The 24,852-nt window shown below is 34.4% G+C and overlaps 1 protein-coding gene across 9 annotated transcripts in view; it reads right to left on the bottom strand.

Annotated features, from left to right (window-relative positions):
- NBEA (neurobeachin) overlaps positions 1–24,852 on the bottom strand; it is a 518,250-nt gene that overhangs the window by 334,102 nt on the left and 159,296 nt on the right. For all 9 annotated transcript variants that reach the window (XM_042793382.1, XM_042793373.1, XM_042793375.1 and 6 more), the window contains exons 14-24: positions 22,661–22,740; positions 21,830–21,892; positions 21,624–21,721; positions 19,586–19,678; positions 16,349–16,457; positions 14,236–14,317; positions 13,898–14,021; positions 13,372–13,564; positions 12,084–13,103; positions 8,148–8,365; positions 6,505–6,658 (exon numbers count right to left, since the gene is read on the bottom strand). In XM_042793382.1, coding sequence (XP_042649316.1) covers positions 6,505–6,658; positions 8,148–8,365; positions 12,084–13,103; positions 13,372–13,564; positions 13,898–14,021; positions 14,236–14,317; positions 16,349–16,457; positions 19,586–19,678; positions 21,624–21,721; positions 21,830–21,892; positions 22,661–22,740 — 2,234 coding nt within the window. The remainder of the gene's footprint in view (positions 1–6,504; positions 6,659–8,147; positions 8,366–12,083; positions 13,104–13,371; positions 13,565–13,897; positions 14,022–14,235; positions 14,318–16,348; positions 16,458–19,585; positions 19,679–21,623; positions 21,722–21,829; positions 21,893–22,660; positions 22,741–24,852) is intronic.

Raw genomic sequence — 24,852 nt, 5'->3', positions numbered from 1 at the left:
ACAGAAATAAAATGAGCGTTTTACAACAAGCCATTCAACTGAAATGTAATAAAGTAATTAATCCTTGTATAAAGAGGCAAATATGTTTAAAATGCTTTGACAAAACAAATATAAATCATAAAACCCAAAGTGGTTCTTCATGCATAACGCTCCTTCCTTTGAAGCAACACAAGATAGCTCATTATCTATATTACATTTGGATGTGATTTCTTCAACCTAATCCAATATCATCCTTGATATTTGAACACTTTGGAACCATAGAAAAAAAAATTAAAGATTCACTAAGCCCCTGGGACTGAATTAGTCTTCAAATTCCAATGTTCGCAATTAAATAACTGTGTTAAATTTTTATGTTTTAGTTTTAGGTAGAAGCACTTTCCCTCTTATCACAATGGGCTAGGAACTAGTCCTTAAGTTTTCACCGGCTATGTTTTAAAAAGAGAAAGAAACTGAATTTTCAACAGCATGTCGGTATTTTTTTCATTTAAATAGTGGAAAAACCTAATCTAATGAAAAAAAAAAAAAAACCAAGCTGAAACAAACTTATTGCTTTCTTTTTGGAACAGAAAATACCAAGTTCAAACAGTTTTTAAATGTGTTTTCCTCTTTTGTAGCTGGTTGTACCTTGAGAATTAACCTGTGGCTATTATCTCTCCATTACTACCTGTCAATTTTTGATATAAGCGTGCCACTGTTGATTCTCAGATTTGTATAAATCACACAGCACCTGTGGCATCACATGGGTCATGATCATGATAATGCTAACATTATACAGGACATACAGAAAAATATCTCATCTTGGGTTTTAATACATAGATATAATAAGGCTGTCTTTAAATGCTTAACTGAGTTTTGTAGACAGCCTCTCATATTAAACCAGGAGCCGTCAGACCACAATTTGAGAGCTGATGTTTTAAATGCTGCAAGCAAGAATTAGAATTATAGACTTCACAGCGTAAGTGGTAAAACAAACTAATTGCAGAGAGTTGGGAAATTTACTCTCAATTGTCACATATATTTCAACTCCTCAAATTTCTACTGCTTTACTCAATGTCCTCAAGTCCTTGTCACAGCTGCTATCCTTGTAGTAAGCAATGATTATTTCAAATACCTAGCCTGTACGCAAAGTGTTTTATCTGGCAACCAGCTGCTATGAACACAGAGCATCTTCTGCAAACTTTTTTCCTTACAGCTCCCCAAATATACTTTTTTCACACTTGTACATCATCTTAAAAATGTCTTCCTTATGGCTGTAACTAAAAAAACAAAAACAAAAAAGCCTCAAAAATATCCCATAGAGAAATGGAAAAAAAAAAAAAGGAATTAAGTTTTTTATATTTTATGACCTCCCTATAATATTGGTAGTTATCTAATATCCCCAATTTAATAAGCAAGACATCATAATCAACAGTGGAACACACTCCAGTTCATATTGTAAAACACCAAAACTTATATTTGGTTATATTTTTTGGTTTTATTATTGGTTATATTTTTTTTGTTAATATTTGCTTAAATTTCAAATTGTTTTATATACACAATTGACAGCTCTCTAAAACCACCAGCACTTGAAGCAAGTCCTTGTACAGACTCTGAGACAGAGGTGGTATAGAACTGAAACCAATGGAAATATTAAAACATGTGGGAATATATTACTGTGAACTATAGTAAATTTTCCCCTGTATTCCATACAAACGTATAACCTTCGCTGTATTGAGTCACTCACAGATTTGTGAGTCGTTTGTTTTCACAGATAATGTATTTTTTCTTTTCTTTTTACTGTTCATATGTAAAGGCTCCCGTTCACAACACTATTCAGATTATCCTAGTCTGGATTAAAAAAAGCAAGGCAAAAGGCAGATTTCTATTACAAGAATTTAATAGTGAGGAAATTCCATAATTAAGATTGTCTGTTCCACAGCAGACAAGTGTTCATGGACTAATCTTCCACCCAGCCCAGAAGAATTGCCATTTCACTCCAAATCCTAACTATGCAAAGAAAAAAGTCTTTTTGAAATTGGAAATCCTCCAAACATCCATCTTTTTAAAGAAACTGTGACAGTACTGCTTTTTCAGCAAGGGAGGAAATACAATACAGAATCTGTTGCACAAATGAAAAAAAAAACAAAAACAAAACAAAACCCAGACCAGCAATTCCTCCAATATTCTGAAAGTCATTTCACTAATTTTATCTCTTGGTTCTTTTCCATATGTAACCTTAATTAACTCAAGCATCCAATATTCAGCATCTATTCAACTAATGAGAAATAGGTGAAATGCCTTTAAAAAAAAACAAATGAGAGGCAATAGGACACATAATAACAACTAACTCTATAGCAGATTGCTGAGACAAGAGTTTTGCAACAGACATTTAGGACTCTTTAAGAAAGATCAGCCAAGCATGAGGCCTTGCTTGAACTCAGATTGACACTCTGAAGTCAAGGAACTGTGGATAGGTAGGACTGTGAGACCGATAAAGGAACTATGTGTTTCTGTTTGTCATCTTCTCTGTTAGAAAACAAGCTACCTTGTAAAAAGAGGCTGGATTCAGTCCTAGGGTGACAATCAGTGCAGTTGCTGGACCCTACAGGAATCTGGCTGACCAGTCACTTCTATTGAGTAGACCTCCATTGGCTAGAAACCCAGTCCATATGTAAGTACTTGAAGCAGATACCTAAATTTACCCTAATCTCTCCCTGAATTCCATACTGTTTTATCATCATGAAGTAAAAGGGTGAAACAACCCTTACTATTTGTTCTACAGCCTTTTTGCTCTCATATTAAATTATTCCAGACCAAAAAGTAATTTAATTTTTAGATGTAAATGTAAATAGATGTCCTATACCACAAATAAAACACACTAGGATGAAATAAGTAAGAACTACTGGCTTAAAGTTTCAATATGGGCCCAAAAGGCCTTCAGTGAGAGTATTTGAAAGTCATCATTCAGGAAAGTGAAGAAATGTAGTAAAATGAGCCCATACTTGTTGATAAACTGAATACATGTATTCTACAGGATCTACAAAATGTGAGGGTTTTGACACCCCGGAAAAGCTCTACAGAATAGAGCTATAGAGGACCAGAGGCTTCCCAAAACAGACAGACTAAACAAGATGAAGACTCTGTGGATTCAAACAGGCACACCGGGAGATATGACTCAAGCCTCCAAAGTCATAAAGGATACGGAGATGAATAAAGATGTGATTAATCACTCCTTTTGTAGCATAAACAGTAAGGCACATAGTGACTTTATACATTTAAGCAGGTTTAAAAAAAAAAAAAAAAAAAAAGACAAGAAGTGCTTCAAAGGTTATATAATTACTTTGTCAGACTCAAGGCCATAGGACATTATGGAGGCTAAAAGCGTAAATAGCTTCAAAAAAGATTAGATAAAGTCTAGAAGGATAAATTCCTCAGTAGTTTTTAAACATGACAGCCTGGACACCCTCCCCAGCTGTTAAAATCCTAAATGCTGAAAAGAATTATCATTAGAGCAATCAATATGCTTGCTCAGACTTCTGTATTTTGATGTAAGCTGCAAACAGTCACTGTTGGAGGCAGAATGCTAAATCAGTTGGGCCCTTGGGCTGACCCAGTAAGGCAGTTTATGTGAACAGCTTGCTCTTGTAAGAGTAGTGCAGTACTACTTGACTGAACTTCTAATAACATGCCCAGTTTAAATTACAGAATCACAAAATCACATAGAAACACAAAATGGTTGAGGTTGGAAGGGATTCATGAGATGTAACACAAAATTTAGACTGTATATCTTGTGGAAAAACCCCATTCATTAATTTAATAAACTACAACACAGCAGGTTCCATCTGAAAATCAAGAAACTTTTTCACTGTGAGAATGACTGAGCACTGGCACAGGTTGCCTCGTGAGGTGGTGGAGTCCCCATTCTCAGAGATACTCAAAAGCCATTTGAACACAGTCCTGGACAACTAGCTCTATGGTGGCCCTGCCTGAGCTGGGCTCGGACCAGTTGACCTCCAGAGGTCCCTTTCCAGCCTCAACCATTCTGTGATTCTTTGAATTGGGGAAGGAGAAAACATATTGGCCCTTTCCTCCCTCAAAAGTTACTCTGGAAGAAAGTGTAACTAGAAGGCCTGCCGTAAGTGTTTTTATGCAGTGGAGACATCATATAAATCTTCCAGTTTCAGACCTCTTCTCTCTTCTAATTAGCACCTCTTAGAAGGAGGAGAGTGAGACAGTCTTTTGTGACTGATTGTATGCGCTGGACTACTTTGTCCTTTCAAGACCAAGAAGAAATATATTCATAACCAGCGGTCCATCCACTTTCTCCACAGCAGTTCAAGGATTAGAAAACTGAGAATCAGTATGAAACTTCTTTTGATTTACCCTATGATTGATATTCAGAGGTGGCCTGATGCCCAACAGGGCATCTTCTCCCTTCATTGCTGTGATCCAGAACAATATCGAGGGACAGCACCTTCTCTAAGAAGGAGGAAGGATGTGCTGGGCTCTTTGTACCTGTCACGGATTAGTAAATCCACATTCCTGCTAATGTTTATGGATGGGAAATGACAGTACAGGAATGAAGTCAAATGAGAGGGAAGAAGCGCTCTGCTAGGTAGAAGTGATTATGAAATTATCATCTAGATGGTAACAGTTATTTCCAGGTGAAGGCCATTTGTGATTTTATCAGCTACTTCTCCACACTCTCTCTGTACATCTGGGACAAAAATAATACTTTTTTTTTTTTTTTTTTTAAATTTTACAGATTAGGATTAATTCATTTTGAAGCCAGCTACTGATCTGTTAGTGAATTAGTTTATTTCACAATTTATTTTTATTATCCTAAACAGATGGCAAAACTGAGCATTTAAGTAATATACACAGTCCCCGTGTAATGGAGAAATGCATGCATAATACACTGATTTGAAAATTAAGTCTTTTGTATCAGTGCATGAAAATCACAGTGTTTTAACAAATGGATGTGTAATTTATAAAGCTGTATCAGCTAGCTACCTATACATACACACACATGCATATATTTATTATCCAGAATAAATAGAGAGAAATGGTGAACTGCAAAGTTATTATTCTACAGAATGGCTCTTCAGTGTCATAAACCAGGTTAAGAGCTAAAAACCACAAAGACCATTCAATGGAATTGCAGGTTAATTAATGCTCTGCCTGTTGATATTTTTATATAAAAGATGGCAAAGAAAACATTTTCATTTTCAAATGATGCCTAAAAGGCTTGTTTTAGGCATCCCACTGTCCTTTTATCTAAAGACTGATAGTACAGCCAGCATCTCAAGACGGCTTGGTGTGTACTCTCTCATACTTGTCAATATTTACAATGAAACACTTGCAAAATCTTTTATTCAGCAACCTCGATGTCAATTCTTGTGACTATGGACAACTAAAGTCTTTCCTGTGAGTCTTGCACTTTTGCTTACAGCAAGAATTTTCCCATTTAAAAACAGTGAAAATAGTAAAGACACTGCTTTTTACTATTAAATGCCTGGCTGAAAGCCATAATGTTTAGTCCATTGTTAGTCCATACATTTATACCTTTCAAATAAAATTGTGCAAAACAGTAGTTTTGCTAGCTAAAAAGAAGTAACAGTAGAGGCAAAGTAAAGTAATCTCAGTTGATGAATGGCTAGAACAAGGAATTGAGGTTTTATTGCCAAATTACATTTGTAGCCTCCAGCACCTACTAGCCACATTACTTCAGAGAAGCCTCTTTGTTCCTGGGCCTTATTTTCTCTCATTTCAAAGACCAATATTAATTTGCTTAAGGAATTAAGATGCCTAAGGGATGTTCAAGATAAAACATTTAATATGAAAGAAATAGAAATGTTATGTACACAGACAAGGCATCACATTTAAATACTGTAATTACTATTGACAATAATGCAATATTTACAAAATATTTCTCCCTTTTTCATGAAGCTTTCTACTGGGCTACTCTGCCTGACTGAGCTGTGATCACCTAAGAGCTTACAACTTCCTAAGAACATCAAAGTGGATAAAAATGTCAGCCTATTTCAATACAAGATTAAAAAAAGAAAGGAAACAAAGGTCAGGACCTACTGAAGGATGAAGTAAACAGAGTAGCGAGGGGATGACCTCTGGAATCATTTGGCATGCAAACAAAATGGTGGACATGAAAAACAGAGTTATGAATAACAATAACTAGCCATCATAAAGCAGGTGCTTTTTTACAGTAATCATGACTCAGAACCATGATCCTAATGGTCATATCTTTAAAACAAAATTTTAAATACCTATGAAATATTATTCTTCCTTACTACTACTTCTCCAGTAAAATTAGCATTTCAAATGCAAAGTATCATAAACACTCTGTATATCAAAGTTTAACAGTTTCAATTATAAAATTGAATTTTTTGAAGGAATTAGCAGAGAGGGGACAGGAGTCCCTAAAGAAGAAAAGTCGGCTGTAAATAGTGGTTTGTATTATTAACAACAATTTCTAATATGACCACTAGGTGGAAATATTGTACTTACAGTTGGAGATGTGGCTGCTGACAGCAATGGTAAAATTCCTCCACAAGCAATAATAATGTTGTCTACCATCTGGGAAATGAGGTGTATTGTGTTGTGTACAAAAATAATATTTTCATTGCTATTGACAAAGTCCATCACAGACTTTGTGGAGTGACTGAAAAAACAGAAGAAAGAATGGATTAAAATCAGGTAAAATAAAAGTTTAGATAAATTTATTCTTTGCAACCAGACCACGAATGTTTCTTTGATATAAAGGCAAAACCTGGACTACAAAACTTTGCACATAAATTGTCTAAAAATATGAACAGGACTAGTCTAATGCACAAATTGATCACTACATATTTTCATACCCGGGTTAGTTTCAGATACCCAATTGAGAACAATGGCTCATAACTTTTTATTCCCATCAACCAGTACACTTCACAGGCATTGCTGCTGCAAGCAGTGGGGTTGTTTCTTCAGTGTGAAAGTTATTATTTAATATTAAGAGTTCACCATAATGCACTAGTGCCATTTGAAGCACCCTCAATAACATCTAATGATAACACCTGCTAGTGTTTTAAATCTGATAATATGGTGATACCTTGATCTAATATTAACTTTATTAACTAATATTAAATTTAGCATTAGCAATAGCATTGCAAACCACAGATGCTAATAACATTAGCTGAAATCTCAGCAACTTGTTTTGTGAGAACTTGACCCATGAAACAGTCACTCCCCCAAAATAATAAACACTGTGAAAATATTGAGGAATACTCAGTCTGTAACTATGTTATTTTTCTAAAACAACATTGTTGCCTGCCAGTTGTTGAAACTAATGGCTTCAATTGAAAAGACACAAACTGAACTTTAATTTTCAAGCATTACCTAAACACAAAGTACAAATACCCACCAGGTACTTGGAAAAAAAAAAAAAAAAAGTCTATTTCCTAGTGACTAGCACAGAACAACAGAACAGTTCACCAAACTGGAAGTTAAATACAATATAAATTGTTCCTTGGTTATAACTGTGCTCAAGTTTTCTGAAAATTCTGAAATTATGCCCTGGAAATTAGATTAAATAGTGTCTACTATACCTAGGGGCTCTGATAACAATAAATTATTGAGTATCTTGGTTAAAGTGTACAAAAATCCTAGGAAATCACATTGCTGCCATAAAATATAATATAACCACCAAGCCTAACCACAACCAGGAGCTGGCATGCAAAAAAATTTGTCAACTAGAAAGAGTGATCCCTTAGAAAATGTTATAGAAAAGAGGTTTTATTTATAAGGTTTGCAGGTAGAGAAGGTCTTTTTTAATTGTTCAGTTGAAGAAAATGGCCATTGGCAGGCACACAAGTCTTCCTCATGTCTGAAACAGAAGCTGCAGATTCTACCACTAAACATAAGATGAAAGAGCAGCTCAGTTTAGATAGGTATGTATGAGTTATATAATCTCTCAAGAAAACAGAAATTGATAAGTGTGAAACAGAGCTGTTACAGGCTAGGAAGTGGTGAAAGGAGAAAACACAAGATACAGAGATAACATCAACTCTTTGCCTTCCCATTATCTCAGCATCACCCCCTCTAAAACTCACTGAATTTCTCCTTGTTGATGGAAACACAAATCAGGAATTAAAGGAGAAACAACCACCTACCTTCTCCAAACATGTACATCTGTTTCTAGTGCAAAAAGCAAGTCTGTCAGGAGCCGCTGGTGCATGGGAGACCATTTAAACTCTGGAATACGAAACATAGTTGTGCGTGGACCTGGACTAAACTGTCGTCTCTGCTCTTCTGTCATTGGCATTCCTCGAAATCCCAAGTCAACGCGTAAGTCTCGGTCTTGCTGGGTGACGGATCGACCCTGTACCGCCTACATCAACAAGAAGTTCAAAACTCATGTTAACTTTCTGCAATGGGTTTGTGAATGGATCACAGAGTTTGATAAAGGATGGGCTAAAACCGGACTTGAGCACAAACTACAGGAGACACTCTGATATTCCAAGCCAGGCAGTATCCTTCAGTAAAGGAGCTGCTCCGATTCAAATCCATCAGTACCGAAGGGCTATGTCTGGCCTTCCTTTCAGCTATTTACCAATGTTTTACACTCAGGTTCTTCACTTGAAGTATTACAGAAAAGACCAAATGCAGCATGTACAAGGTCACCAGTGATAAGACTTTATTTATATGAAACAACTATTCTTTTGTGCTGATAACACAATTTTCTTTGAATATTTGACTCAAAACATGGACAAACTACACACCAATGGCTTCAAGGAATCAGAGTACTTTTACAAGGCTCCTTGTTTTCCAAAACCGATTTATCTATTTGGTCTTTTTAGCAGGATCACTAGAGAATCATGTGTAGTCTCCCAAATCTCCTTTTGGGAATTTTCTTACACTTTGTTGACTGGTTAACAGTTTTATGGATCCTCAGGACATTCTTTAGATTCTCTCAGCAGGTGGTTGATGTGAATTTCATTCCCTTTCAATACCTATAGTCATGACTGTTTCTATTTGGTGATTAAAGATAAAAGATACACATAGAGGATATGATGGAGAATATCATGAAGAAAAAAGTAGCAAAGAACAAACATTATGACTGAATTTGAGGCAAATACTTGTAATAACACAATTATTTATAATCTGCAATGCCTCTGAAAGGAAGAAATACAGTCTGATCCTTGAAATTATTTTCAAGTGACTAGATTAGATTAAAACTGGCAAGTTAGAAAATATATTTGCTTTGGTCACGTATTAACTTCCTGATCTCAGCATACAGTTTTAAATCTGGACATTTAAAAGCAAAAAGACATTCATGAAATATTTGTGATAGCAATGTAAAACTGGGCATGGCATTGGAAAGCTCCTTAGACCTTTAGTCTCATTTTGATCTTCTGTTGCCAGCATTTTGAGAGCAAGACGGGTTGTCTTTGGGGTACAACTACAGATAGTTGTCACGTCAGCAGCAGTAATGGTATCGAAACTGTACTGTAACAGGAGAACTTTTATCTAGCCAATAGTAGTGTATTTGCAAGAATGGGCTTTGATGTGTATTGCATAAACCACCATGAAACCCAACTATCTACATTCAGGTGGCCAGTCTTTAAGTCATTTTCAATGGTCTTGAACATCTAATGTGGCAGTTTCCAGACATGCTGCAATCAAAACTCCAATCTCTGGCTCCACTTCAGACATGTTAAAATTAATGTTGCTCTTTACTCATGAAAATAATAATGCTTGGTTTATGTTTTGTTTAATACACATTTAAATTGTTTTCAATTAAGGTTAATTTAAACAGAAAAGATTTAACTATGGACATCTTACAGCTCACATGGCATTTCAGAACACCCAAAGAAGAGATTACAACAGTTGATAATTGTTTTAAAGAAAATTATTTAAAAGATATAATAATGGCTACAGACTTAAATCATTTCATTGTAGTTTATCATTGATTTTAGAGGGAAATAACTGTAATTTAATTCGTATATGGAGAATCAGGGGAGTTAAATAACTTGTAGAGTCAGATTCTTGAAGAATACACAGTTTGTAGATAATTTACAGATCCAAATGATATGTTAGGAATTTTGTGAGAAGCTAGGAATAAAACATTTGGAAAACAAATTGTTTCTCTTATCTTAAAATGATCTGATAAAAGTTCATTTACAGTTATGTATCATTTTAATCCTAACAAATAATTATAAGTTTGAGGAATTGACGTTTTTATAATTGAAGTGTTATAGGTAAAATACATCAAGAAAAGAGGTAAAATAGAAGTCCCAAAGTCACACTGACAGGATTTTCTACAGTAGCTAGTACAAAGTTAGATGACCTTTTTCATTAACTTTTTATCTTACAAATTCAGTGTTTATGTGTGCATACAGGTACACAGTAAATGAATACTAGCATTTCACTTGTCTTTTACTCTTTAAACAAAAATCCACATTTCAAAATAAAAACTGAGTGCTCCTTTTTCTTGCCATTCTCCAATCATTAAATTTATCAGTTTCTATGCTATTAACAGTTTTAATTTTATGACTCAAAAATAAGGTGTTTGGGAATTGATAGTAATAGATACACTATTCCTATCGAGAGCTTTCAGGGGTTGTTCTTTATCACACAGAATGCTTTTAAATAAAGGGATCTCTACACAATTCTTGATAGTCTGTCACTGATGTTATAAGAATTTTCATAGTTTTGAAAAAATACTGACAAGAGAACCCCAAACTTTCCTTATATTACCCGTCTAGGGAATGCAAGAGCTCCATTTGCTTTTCTCTTCAAAACAGAGGTTCTTACCAGAGAAGAGAGAGTTAGAATAGAGTTTTCTTTCTGTACATCAGAATTGATTGGTCTGAGTAATCATTATTTTTTCCTGGTGTTTTTTAAAATGGAAAGTATCTGTTTTGGAAACCACATTGTTTAAATAAATTTAAATATCCATTCACTGGAGTTTTTTTTTTTAAAGTATCATCTCCCTGAAAAACAAAGCGGGCAGGCTTATCTGTATTCTTTCAACAGATGACATGTACTTTGAGTGTACTTGAGTGTATCTCTGAAACTCTCTCTTCTGATGATTTGGTACACACTCCACAGTACTAGGCAGAGCAATTTTTGCAATTTTTGTTTGGCTCTTACACAGTTTCAGGAAGTCTGCTTGACTTTAAAATTCTAGAAGATAAATACTAGTGTACATACTGGACATATAGTCAGCTAGTAAAATCTTGAAGGTAGTCAGTTCTCTTGCCTGATAACATCCTTAAAAGAAATGTTTGATTACCTGCTATAGTCTGTGAACAATGCCAGTGAGGAAATTAATCCTGTGCTTTAAAAGTTCAAAGTGATCCTACATTTTGCTGTGTATACAGAGTAAAAATTCTTTCAGAGAGTAGTCTTCTGCCTCGGCCTTCCCATTTTCAGAATGCTATGGCTCTTACAAAAACACTAACTTCTCAGAATTTTTCAGAGGGAGACCTGGATAAGAAAGGATCTCCAAGAAGAAAGTACATACTACTTCTTTTATTAATCATCTCTGGCCTGGAAATCAAGTTGCAGTTTTTCTTCTATTATCCCTAAACTATTCCTTTTCTTGTATTAGGATCAAATGTTGAGGCTATTTATGCCAGCATTCTTGTACAGGAAGAAAGGCAGTGTACTAAAGTGCTGTAAAACTACACTCTGAGAAAGATACATCAGTAGTAAAAACCACTTCAATGTGTATTTCATAGTAAAATATAGATATTTCTAATCTTAAGACATACTAACAAGAAATTCTAAAGCAGAATTCTAAGAGTATCAGTTAATCTGTCTAGAAGAACTCAGGAAAGTGGACAAGAGACTCTCTTAGCTAAGTTTTTTTTTAAACTAAAGCATCCACAATTGCAATACATATTTTCTATACAGACATGAAAGACCTCACAGTCCTTACATATGGCATTTTCAAAGCAAACAGGCTTGGAGGATGGACACCTTTCATATAATTAATGAAATATACTTCCGACATCTCTCAGATCTCATACTATTAACTTATCCAGAAGCAACGAACAGCGATTACATCAGACACATAAATGGCTACAGTACTTGAAACTTACCTGGGTTGTGGTAGTTGTCTGGATCTTCCGTATCTCCTTTCCTGCTTCCTTACCATCATCAGATCTTTCTGTATCTGATATTATACTTCCTGCATCAACACTAGGTACAGTTTTGCTACCAGAAGACTCTGTCTCAAGAGTTGTGGCAGTCATTTCAGCATATTCTAATCCTTTAGATGATGAAGCCAACTCCCTCTCAGAAATGCTACTCATTCCATCTGAAGTTGTATGAATCTTGAACTCCTTGTCTTCTATGATACTTGAAGCACACGTTATATCTACGCTACCTGTCATATGTGCAAGCAATCCCAAATCATCACTTACACCAAGATGCATCTGTGTCTCTTGCACATTTGGAATAGAAATGTGATTGCTTGAAAGCTCAGGTAGAAGTTTCTCCTCTTGACTAGGTATTTTATCAAAGAGAAATGAGGTACTGTTAGTAGAAGGTTCATCTTTCTCATCAGCCAGAGTTATTAATGGACCATTATCTTTTTCCTCATTCTTCTTAATAATACCCACACTTCCATGAACGTTATTTTGGAGCTTCTCAACGGCAGCGCTATATACATTATCTAGAAGAGATTCAACTTCTACAAGTGCACCATTTTCTCCAGTTACCAGTGTCTCTGGTGATAAATCCATATCATCAAGTTTTACTTCAGTAGCTTCTACCTTTTCAGCTTTTATATCAACTAAAAGGTCATGAACTTCCACATGCACTCCTCCTCCTGGTCTCTCTGCACTTCCAAGAACATCATCTGATACCTTTGTAGCCATGAGCAAGTCCCTTGTATCTGTACTGACAGGGTAATCTGTTTCACTTTCTGGACTCTGACTTTGTGAAAGGTCTTCTATCTCTCGAATTTCCATTCCGCCTTTTGCTCCTGTTGTTTGAGAGGAAAGACCCGAGATGGTGCTCACGTTCCCCTTCTTCCCCTTTTTTATGTTTTCTTCCTCTTGCCTTTGGTACTCTTCATACATTTTTGCTAGATACTCCTTGTGAGCCTCATATGTGACCTTAAAAAGAAAATAACAGATTATGTAGATGAATATATGCGACACGTACTTGGACAAAAACTAACAAGAATCTTTACAACAGATTACATGCAGCTTACAAATTGCTTCACAGCAAAGGACCTTCAATGACAAAATAGACCACCTTGACATGTATGGAGATAGCCACCAGATGGCACTAAATCACTTTACATCTTATCTTACTAGATTGCTATAGTCCCTTTGGGGGAGTTACCGGTATTAAAAAAAAAATCCATGAGCCATTTCTTACCTTGGAATGAGCTATAGAAAGAGTATCCACCCATACTCTCCAGCCTCCCCATTCATATTTTATTGCATGGTACAAGAGAATACGGAAAATATTGTAAACCATCTCTGTGATCTTCTGCTCTTCAGAGTTCTTAGGGTTAATGTATCCCAGAGAAAACATCCAGTCCTGCCACACTGAACACTGAAGTAAACATCTAAAGTGAAATAATTAGGTCAAAATATATCCAAACAAAGCTTCTTTATTTTAACACTATGCTGAATAAAATAGGAGAAACATCTCCTCTGAACATCAATCTGACGGTAGGAAGAAACTTAAAAATACTTCAGGATGAATAAAAATTAGAAGTATATTCTAAACAGAAGAACCCAATATTAGTTGCTGAAATAAGAGAAGTTACCACAAACCCATTCCATTTATTTTTTTTTGTATGTTCTAGTTAATATACAGTATAAAACTCTAGACAGAGTATAACAGATTGCTATTACCCACAACCACAGATAAGAAAATACTATTTATAGTAACATACCTTCTGTTTTCACGGCTATTACTAAAGAGTTTTATCATATCAGATAAGAACAAACGTCGAACTTCCATCAGCTCTGCACTTGGTGTGGAGTTTTTTAACAGCGTTGCCACCACCTTAAGAATCACTTTGAAAGAATAAATTAGTTACGTAACACATTTTAACAACATTTAAAAAAAAAAAAAAAAGTTGCTAACAGCAACTAATGTAAGTAGTAACTGAAACTCATATATATTTGAGACACACTAATGAATTATTTTCACTTCCTGAACCATAATCTTTCAAAAAACCCCACAACCTCTAGGCAATACATTTATACAAACATAATATATTGTCCTTACTTGGATTTTGGATTTTCACTGTAGAATCTGGCTCTGGATGAGGTTTATGAACCACTTGAGTGCATACTTGTTCTGTCAAAATCTAAAACAGAATATTAAGTTCCTTTTACCATCTTTAATTAAACACTACAGCATTTCTTTGTTCATTTTAAAATTTGTTAAGAACATTTACCATGGCCACACTTGTAAGTCCACACAAAACATTTTGGTAAAATATTCTTGAAGAATTGAAATGAGCAATTCCTCTGTGCAAGGATTAAGATTTTCATGTTTGTACAGTGGCTGGTTAAATGACTTTTTACTTAGTTGACTAAATATACGATAATGATGTTTTAAAGATATTTCATTCATACTCCTCATAGTGTTATACATTAGCCGTTCAAAAACTCTTTCATGAGCACTGTCCATCAAAAGTTATTCTCATACATTCCATCCATAACCAAACCCAATAATTCTTAAAAGTGGGTTTAGTTTTCCCCAGCTAGGAAAGAGGAAAAGTCACAGACAGCATTCCATAGGAATAATCCCAGGGCTTCACATAAGCAGGACAGATCATTCTCCTGTTTCATGAATTGTACGTGACAAATTAATCAATCTATACTGAGGCAACACCACAGACCTTTCATACTGGGATACCTGTCACTGGTTCTATGTATGCAATTTTATTTTTAAGAACGAGCTAAAAATATAATTTTATTAATACAGGATTCTCAATAAGTACATTCAAGCAAATGTATTTCAAAGTAGAATAATTTTATTAGTAATTCTTATTTATTTTAATGCAGAACTTTAGCTCTTTCATTAATCAATAATCAAACTAATGTCAGTTGTAAACACAGTATCTTTATACGGATCTTTACATATTGGTATTTAAAACAGAGTGCAAATACGCCTTTGCTATTTATGGGAGAACATGGAAAATACCTGTATCAGTTCCTTGGCATATCTTTTGTACTTATGACACTTAACTTCTTTTTCTTCTCCTCTGGCTATTTTTTCAAATGTAAATGTCTCTGGATGCTGGACTCCATGAGGGCTTTAATTTTGTCACCGAGTTATGTATTTTCTGAGAAAACCTATCACAGAAGCTCTCAGAATGCAGAGACATCTAAGACTGAGAGACCCAACTGGTCAAACCACACTACATAAACTTCGATGTGTGAAATAAAAATGAATTTGATGTCCAAGCATGTCATTAGCAAATAGATGACATTAAGGTTTTTACAATCATAGGAGAACACTTCCTCATCACTCAGACTCAGAATCTTAAATACCAAGCACTCCTTTCATCTTCTGTGTCTTTTCTGGAACCATTCCTGAGAGTCTATCCATTACACTTATTTGTGACTTAAAAAAAAAAAAAAAAAAGAAAAATTTCTTTATAGTGTGTAAGATCCTCAGAAATTGAAAGAGATTCAATTATATGTCACCATTTTAAAAATGACTGAAGATTGGACAAGACATTTATGTATTTGCAGGCATGAGGACATGGGTTTCAACCAACTTGATGTTGACAATATTTTGCTTTAACAAAATTTCTCATCATCAAAACCGAAGCTTCTACAAGAGCATGGTAGAACAGTTGAATGCTTCCAGGTCATATTCACTTGCCTCAAGCAGTATCTGTTACATGAAAGTGGCTGTGTTCACTTATCATTTTAGCATACTATCAGCATTGCTATTTAAAAAAGAAAAACAGCACTTTTCAAAATTTCATAAACTTGAAAGGAATGGCAAAAAAAAGGCATCTTTTTGGCTCTAGCACTTTCCTTTTCAATGGAAAAGAACTCCTCCAATCAATGGAGGAGTAAGAGCAATTGGAGGTCTTTCCAGAAAGTGATGAACATCTTAAATAGCAGGATCTCTTCCACCATCCTTGGTAATACTGTAAGTGGAAAGTTTTTTAGAGACTATGTAAAAATTATGATATTGTAATATCCAAAGCATGGCAAAATACATTATGAACCTAGAAATCCGTTTTTAAAATTTCTATCTGAAATTTTCTCAAAAGTCTTGAGAATCAAGATATTGTAAAGCAGAGAGTCACAACAATATAATTAAATCATAATTTTTTACAATTGAAATGACAATCTCATTTTTTAATAATTTGTACCTCATAAAGTGTGTTATATGTTGTAACGGTCACTGTGTTTGTATGCAGCATCAACCTTTCTCCAAGAAGTGTGAAAAGACTGTGAGTATGCATGATTTCAACCTTTCGCCTGGAAGAGAAAACAAAATCATTAGGAAAATGTGAAGCAAGTTGAACATTTTAATGCATCTAAATGCAAAAAAGCCAAAAGCCAAATATTTTGATGTCGCGCTAAAAAGTTCTCAAACTTGTTATTCTGTAAATATTATGCAATAAGCAACATTTAAGATCTTTCCCAATATGAACACAATTGTAGTAATACTCAAAGGTTCTCAGAAAGCATGTTGCATTTGGGGTGAGCTTTTGTATAAAACAAATCACACACCATTCTCAACCCCCATGATTTTCACAGTGGAAAAAGACAAAGGCATCCCTTTCTATCTTACTCAGGTTGAAAGAGTTCAAGATGTTCACAGGCTGGCTAAAATGTGATCATTGCAGAACACATCTTTTGTTGCTCCCTCAAGGACTCAGGACAATGAAACCTCAGATCTTCCAACATAAATACTAACACATACAGATTTGTAAGTACTGCCATTCACTTTCTATAGCATTCTCACATGCAGACAAATTATATCCTGGAATAACATACGTTAAACAATGCACAGGAAATAAAATCCTGAAAAGTTATGAAATGTCAAGGGATTGAAGTGAATTTTATAGTTAGGATCAAAACTACTCAATTCTTAAAAAGTTGAGAAGAAAGCATCTCACAGTAGGGAATTCCATCCATCCCAAAACACTACTCTGTTAAAACTGGATATAACGTCATAAATAGAATACTTCACATAAATTGCATCATTACATTTATCTACCACTGTAATGAATATGAAATACAAAACATTATTCAAAATAATTAATAATCTACATTAAAGCAGAAGAAAAATATGACATAAGATAAAATACAGCAAAGTTTCTGTATATTTTTATTTATTCAAATGCTAAGAAACTCCCTTTTCATGACTATTGATGATAATAACACAGGTTTAAATTACATAGATTCATTCGGAACTTTTGAAATTAACACATTATATTATAGTTTTCAAATAACCACAAAAGAGAGTGGCAAAAACTTATAACAGTATACTCTTGTGTGCACAGAAGAGAGTTCATGAGTTAGGAGAAAAACTACAGGAATTCAACTTTGTGAGCTATGATACAGCACATGGAAGTGAAAATTCATTGGAAGGTCTAAATGTGCAGATAAAAACCAGAAGTAAATAACAGACTATGATTTCAGTGGTGGCATAGAAAGAATCAAAGATGGCAGAGAAGGAAAAGAATGGGATTTTGCCAACTGTTAAGGTTAGACAAAGTAGTCTATCATCACAGATCACAAAGAAATATCAATTAAGTTATTTAGACTCTCATCTAATATATTACTGGTCACTTCTCCTAAGAATCAATTACCTCCACTCTATAGCTTAATCTGTGATTAATACATATGAACTACAGCAATGGTAATTGGTTTTGTAACTGTACATTTGTTAATACTATAGTATTGGTTCAGATTTCATAAATCACATTGTAACATCTCTGTATGCAATTTTGCTTTAGTGCATTAAAATAGAATTCCTATTTCCTGTACTGTGAAACAGAAATTTAAGTGATTTATAATTTGATGTATAATTCTATAGTCACTTAAAATTTCCTGTAGTTGACTACAATTTTATAAAGTCATGCATATGCACACATAGGCACAACTCACAAGCATGAGCTGCAAGGTAAGAAAAAGGGGGGGGTCATTTTTACTTGCTGAAATCTACATAGAATATGAACATTTACGTGTATGTTCAGAGGTCTGAAAATTAAAAAAAAACAACTTTGAAAGTTACACAGAATAATCAAGCGGATTTGAATGACTTAAATTACATGAAAAATAAAGTTAATTTTGTGCTAAGTACTTATTTTCATTTAACAATGGAAACTACGCTGATACATCCATAATTACAAGTAGATGCTAAGGACCAGGAAATTGAACTTCAGCTTCTGAAAAATCTCACTTTTCTTTTTCTGCAAGGCTCTATTGACAGAGTTTGCTACTTGATTTACTGATAAGCAATAAGTATTTTAAACAAATGTACTTATTTGGACACAACCAGGCTTCTGCACAAGTCAAACCTTCATCTGGTGTATCTGACTTAATCCAACTCCCGTCAATGTCAATGATTTTTAGTAAGTAATGTTTGAAAATCCCTTGGAGATTCTTGAGTGGACTATCAATTTGCTTTATTAATTCCCAGAACGCTATTTGGCTTGCTGGATCCCAAAAGAAAAAGCCCATTTGGGAACATATTCTCAACTAACTGTCTCTCAATTATACAGTCATACTTTATTGATCTTACGCAGAAAAGCGTGTCTAGAAATACCGCGCTCTGGCTGGACTCCTAGCTACTTTCCCTTCTAAGGAGGTTTTACATGAAGTTGTCTCTTGTGAAGCACACGGCTAATTTTTATACAGCAGTCTCCCACTGGAATATCACTGTGGGTTAAACCTCAGCAGGAAGCTAAACACCACATGCAGATGGGGAAGAGTGAGCAGCAGCAGGTTACGCAGCACTGCATGCTTTTTAATTCTTCCTTAACACCAAAATACGGAAGATGAGACTAAGTATGTCTATTTCATGACATCAGTTCTTTCTAAATGGGAATATTTCTTGCATAGGGGTATGTCCTTACCTCCTTTTTTATGGCTACTTTGTTTGCTTTTCCTTCTGAAACTTTCCCATGTGAATAACATATTCTTCTCTTCCATTTTCCCATCATTTTAAAGCTATTTTTAAAAGTACTGCCCTGAAACTTCTATTGCAAAGACACTGAAAATTCCAGAAACAATTTTTTTATGACACTCATATGTTTGCTGTTATCCTTAGCTGAACATGCAATATACATTTATAAAATATACTTTTGGAAAAAGGTTTTTCAATCATTTTAAGACTTGAATTTCAACATATCACATATTTGGCAGACAATCACTCCATCTTTTCAAATGTCATAGTAGTAACAAGTTAACCGGAAAATTAATTTTATCCCAATGTATAAAGCTAAGAGGGTGTGCAAATTATTAATCAGAATACATAACAATTTTATTTTAAGTAATTTCTAAACACTGTCAAAGAATATACAACAATCATGACAAAAAGACAGTAAGAATTGTGAACTTAAATACACCACTAAAAATTTTAAAACTATACTTACTTATGACCCAAGTGTTTAAGAAAATATCCAAGGACTTTCAAAGCTTGCACCCATATACTCTCACTTTTGGAAGCCAATAGCTTATATATTACTCTAAAAAAGAAAAACAAATTCAACAAGTTTTTTCAGTTTATTATGGAACACCACACATACAGATTGTATTTCACTGAATAGGGATATTTCTTAATGAATAAAACTATAAAAATAGCAGTTTACACAAAATAGAAGGATATACTGAAAGCACCAGGCACAGTGCTTTAGGTTAGAGACATAGCGTCATCTGGTTCAGTTCGATGTTTTATAATAGACAGTGACAACCTTATCTTATACTTCTACCTTGGAACAACCAAATAAAAGACAGTCTGAGCAGTTGTGGCTTAAGACAAGGGAAGCAGACTGGAGCACATAAGGTCACATCCTGGCGTTTCCTGGAGTATCTGGATGCTACTGAATATTTCCTCTCGTTCTTAAAAACCCTATTCAATATCCTTTCTGCACAGGATAGGGCACCTGCATTTAATCAGGTTTACACTGTTAATCAATGTTTATACTGAAAACTCTCTTGTCAAAAGTAAAATATGGCAATATGTTACACAAAAGCCTATATACACCTATGAAGCAACATCCTCACTGCATGAAAATTTGAAGTAGAGAATACACCCTCTGTTTTCAAATCCTGGCTAAAAAAGGCCCCAAAATGTAACTAATTCATTTATTACTTATTTAATTGATATGATTGGTTTAAGTACAAACTCCACAGTCTTTCAGAAAGGAAACCAGCCTTGATTTAAAGGCATTGAGAGACAGAACATATTACCTTTCCCCTGGACTGTTCCTCAACAAATTTTTAAATTTATATTTTAGTTTCCCAACTGAATTAGCTGATCTTCAGCTTTTAGCCATTCTTTTTAGTCTTTCTGCACTAAAGAGTGCTTTAGTAGACAGTATATTCTTCTTTCGAAAGGACTTATGCCATTATCAAATGACCTGAGGCTTTTGTCCTCTGTTAACTTAAGCAAGCAAACCCCTAATTCTATGCAAGGAATTTTTTTTAATACTTACAATGTTGCAATTCTGTGCATTCTCTCCACTTCTTCAACACAGACTTTTAAACACAGAGACTGCACCATCAAACAATTTTAATATTGGTATCACAACTGTTACACAAAGATCTCTTAAATCCTCTAGATCAGTCTTACCCTTCTTCAAAAGGTGTCAGGAATAGAATTCTGTCTGAATACAGACAACTATAGGCAGAAAACAAAGTCCTAACTGTGAGTACAAGGATTCTTGCCTTCAACTAGAACTGTCATTCAAACAGTTTTAAGTACAAGTATTAGTACAAAGATCTTAGTATTTTGGCAAAAAGGAGCTTGAATTTATTAGGGAGTAGATGGGGGTTTTTTTCCTCTCCTGTTTTACATGCCCCTTGCATTTTCCAAAGTATTTTCAGAACAGCACAAAATAAAATTCTATATTAAATATTAAATGATTAACATGAAAATTATTAATTTCTGGAAAAAAATGCATTTAAAAGTTAGGCGTAAGAAAACAACAAAACCACCACTTCTCTGGGAATTATCAATTATTAATTTTACTGTCAAACAGTTAAACATATGATTTTCAAAGATAGTTTTTTAATCTTTTCAGAGAGAATCTGAGAGGTTAGGGCACAATTTCTCTTGTTTTCATCGCCTTCCCTCCAGATTATGTCAAACATACAAAGACAGAATATTCAAAATTATTCTGAAATAGATACTTGGCTTTTTGATGCATCATGTTAATTACTTATTCTGTTTTAGACTGAGAAGCAAGTACAACAGTATATTTACCTTCAAATATAATGATAACCTTAAGAGGAAATTTTTTTCCTCCCAACTATCAAAACCACTCTGTTTTTGACAAAATATATAGCCTATGTTAATAAAATTGCAATTTGAAAGATCAGCAAGTGTGATATTTATGTGTAAAAGAAGCAATCTGGAGAGTGATGATACTGGAACTACTTTTAAGATATTTTCTCACTTCACTGTCTTACCGTATCCCATTTCTCTGATCAAAGGCAGGTATCATGGATGCTGGATGTTCGGACATTAGTGCCACTAGCAGCTGCAGCACATCATGAATATTTTCATCCTGTATGACAAGCATCAATGTTATTCTACAAACTAACCTGAACAGCAGGCTTCCCATAGAGCTGGTACAATTGGTTACAGTAAAAGATAGGTAAGTATGGAAATGTACCTCATGCATTGTTAATAAATAATTTAATATGCTCTGCAGTTCATCTTCTTTCACTCCTCGATCCTAAGAAAAAAAAAAAAAAAGAGGGGGATTATCCAGAGAAAATACATTCTTTAAATTTGACTCAAGAAAAACTTGGACCAAGTCAAATAATCCTACATTTTTTTTCTATTTAAACTCAAAAGACTATCCATTTAATTCCATTGCTTTTCCTTATCACACTGACAATTCAAAAAGTATGAAGTCAGCCCTCTATTCCTGTTAAAAAGGATTCTTATAACGTGGGTCCCCAGATAGTACAAACTAATACTGCAAGTCTTCCAATCCAAGTTAGAACAGAAAAAAACAGGAGTAAGCCAGGACAGAAAATACTTTCAGCCTAAGTTCAAATGGCAGATAATACCTCAAATACTAGTGTTCAACTGTAACAGAGAAACACAATCCTAGACCACTTCAGCCAGTGGTAGAAGCAAAAAAAAAAAAAAAAAGGATAAACGAATACCTAGCTTAACAACTACCATTACCTTTTTCAATTGATCAATCAAGCAACTATCTACTATCACAAAAAAAAAGCCTAAATACCTGAAAGGTTCTGTAGCATCATATACTACTTCTGCAAGTACATTTAATAAAATATATATGGCATAGTTTGGTGAGGTTAGTAAGAAATATTGTATGGAATTACTACCTTTATGTTGGTTAGAAGTATGGACATGAACATTAAAATAAACCAAAAACAGACACAATACCTGACAGGTATTACAAATGAAAGATCTCATTACATGTACATAACAGATCTCAGTGTTTTCCATCTGGAATAGACTGTTTTACCTTCAATATAAGTTGTTTCAAAAACAGAAGCATAAATGCCCTTAGTGATATGATTTCTTTCTGTGAGGGCCGAGGACCATCTGGAAGAAGCGAAATACACCACTTTTAAACAAACTAATTCCTTTAACAACGGCTGCTTCTTAAGGAAATTACAGTTCCTACAACAGATTTAGTATTCTATTCATTATATTAAAGTTCATATTTGCAAATTACATCATTTATAACCTTTTAGAATCACACAGAATCACAGCACCAATATACATATGTGATGTTTCATTTGAAAAAAAAAGAAAACTATATATATATATATATTGTTTTTTTTTTTTTTAAAAAAAAGACACAGGAAGATGAAAGGTAGTAATCACGTCAACTCATACAACTGAATTAAGGTATCTGTTCTGTAGATGTCTTCATATGAGCCAGGAGTTTCCAATCCCAATATAAGCAACTACTATCTTTCTTGACTGGATCTACTCAACCAACCCAATGTTGATGCTCAATTCAGGATAAAAATTATTAGTTCTATTGACTACACTGTGTTGAATTCCACTGAAAACAACGGCAGTTTAAACACCTCGTTACAAGCTACACTGTGGACATGTACACTTAAAAGGGTCTGAATGCAGAGTTGAATCTCACCTAAAATACATGATAACAACTTGGTTAATAACTAAGCCATTTATGTTAAATACCACCTGAATGAAAACCAACAGAGAAAGGTCTAATGAAATACTACCAGTGGTCATTACCTGTAGCAGAAACTGAAATTATTTAACCAAAGAGAAACTACCATCTACAGAAAACATTAAATTTAAATTAGAAAAAATATTAAAATCTGTAATCCATAATACTTTAAACAGTTGTGCTTAAGGAAGTATATGAGGAAAATATCAAAAAAATAACCAGAGTCTGAAACACTTTATTCACTCGAAACCTGTGCTACTGTGTTTTTGATTCTCCCCTTTCATAAACAGTTAAGGTTGAACTGGTGATTACTTTGTTAAATTCCTACTTTTCAAACAATGCATGCCATAAACAGTCTTAAATTTTGCACAGTGAAAATAAAGGTAGCCTCATTCATTTTTTCATCAACTATTTCATCTTACGCTGACAAACACATATCAAAGATTAATAAGACTCTATGTCTCCAATCCAGGTGAATGCAATTTTTTAAGGAAGATTTTTTTATAGTCTCCAGTGCTACTTTCTGAAGTGAAGCCACTGATGGTACATACAGTAATTCAAGTCTGCAAAAAGGGCAAACCTAAAGGTAAGTTAGATCTGTTTGACTAGCAGGAACAAAAGGAGTGGTTAATCCTCTCTACTTTTCTTCCCTGTTTAGGAGTGGAGAGAGGAGAACTGGGTATTGTTCAGAAAGAAGCAAATAAATCTCAACCTCTCCCCACCACCATGTGTAAAACCAGTAAGGATATTGTTGTAATAAATCTATCAGATATGTTTTAAAGATACAGAAACAGGTTTATAACCATACATTCTAAGAGCACCATGAAACATCTACTTCCCATTGTAAAAACAGAAATAAGTAGAATATTTTGGTACTAGCTACAGCTACATCAAATATGTTTTTATGACAGTGGTGTGCTTCTAGCCAACAGCTATTTTTTTTCCCCTAATTCAAATACAAATTCAACTCCTCTAACTGCATCACAGAGATCTATTTCTTCACACACCCTCCTCCCTCCTACACTTTGTTGGGATTCAATATTGGACAATATCTGAAAACCAGGACTAAAAACTGAGGCATTTTGTCTTTTCTGGAAGACTGTAATTATGGAAACAGAAATCAGAACACTAAGACAATGCGGAGCTCTGCAAAGCATTTCTGTAACAGAAATTTTAAGGAGGGATTAAAAAGAAGATATCCCACATTGATCGGGAAACTGTTCAAAGACACCCAAGTTTCATACTTCTTATTCACATACCCACTAGTTTCTCTGAACCCTGAAAAGTGTTTTCCAACATGCAAAAGATACTGAAGGAGCTGTTGCTTGCAGATTATGTGCAAAGCAGGCAGAACAGTTCTTTTTCTTTCAGTCCTTCAGTATTTGGTTGTCCTCTTGTATTTTGGCTGTGTCTTAAAGCTTCACTGCATTAGAATTAGAAAAAGGGGACAGCCTCTACCCAAAATACTTCAGTAGTCTGAAAAAATAAGAGGACTGATCGAGAAAAAT

This window comes from Tyto alba, unplaced genomic scaffold, assembly GCF_018691265.1.
Source record: "Tyto alba isolate M040663 unplaced genomic scaffold, T.alba_DEE_v4.0 Super-Scaffold_2, whole genome shotgun sequence".
Classification (NCBI taxonomy): domain Eukaryota; kingdom Metazoa; phylum Chordata; class Aves; order Strigiformes; family Tytonidae; genus Tyto; species Tyto alba.
This window is presented reverse-complemented; position numbering and strand designations above follow the sequence as displayed.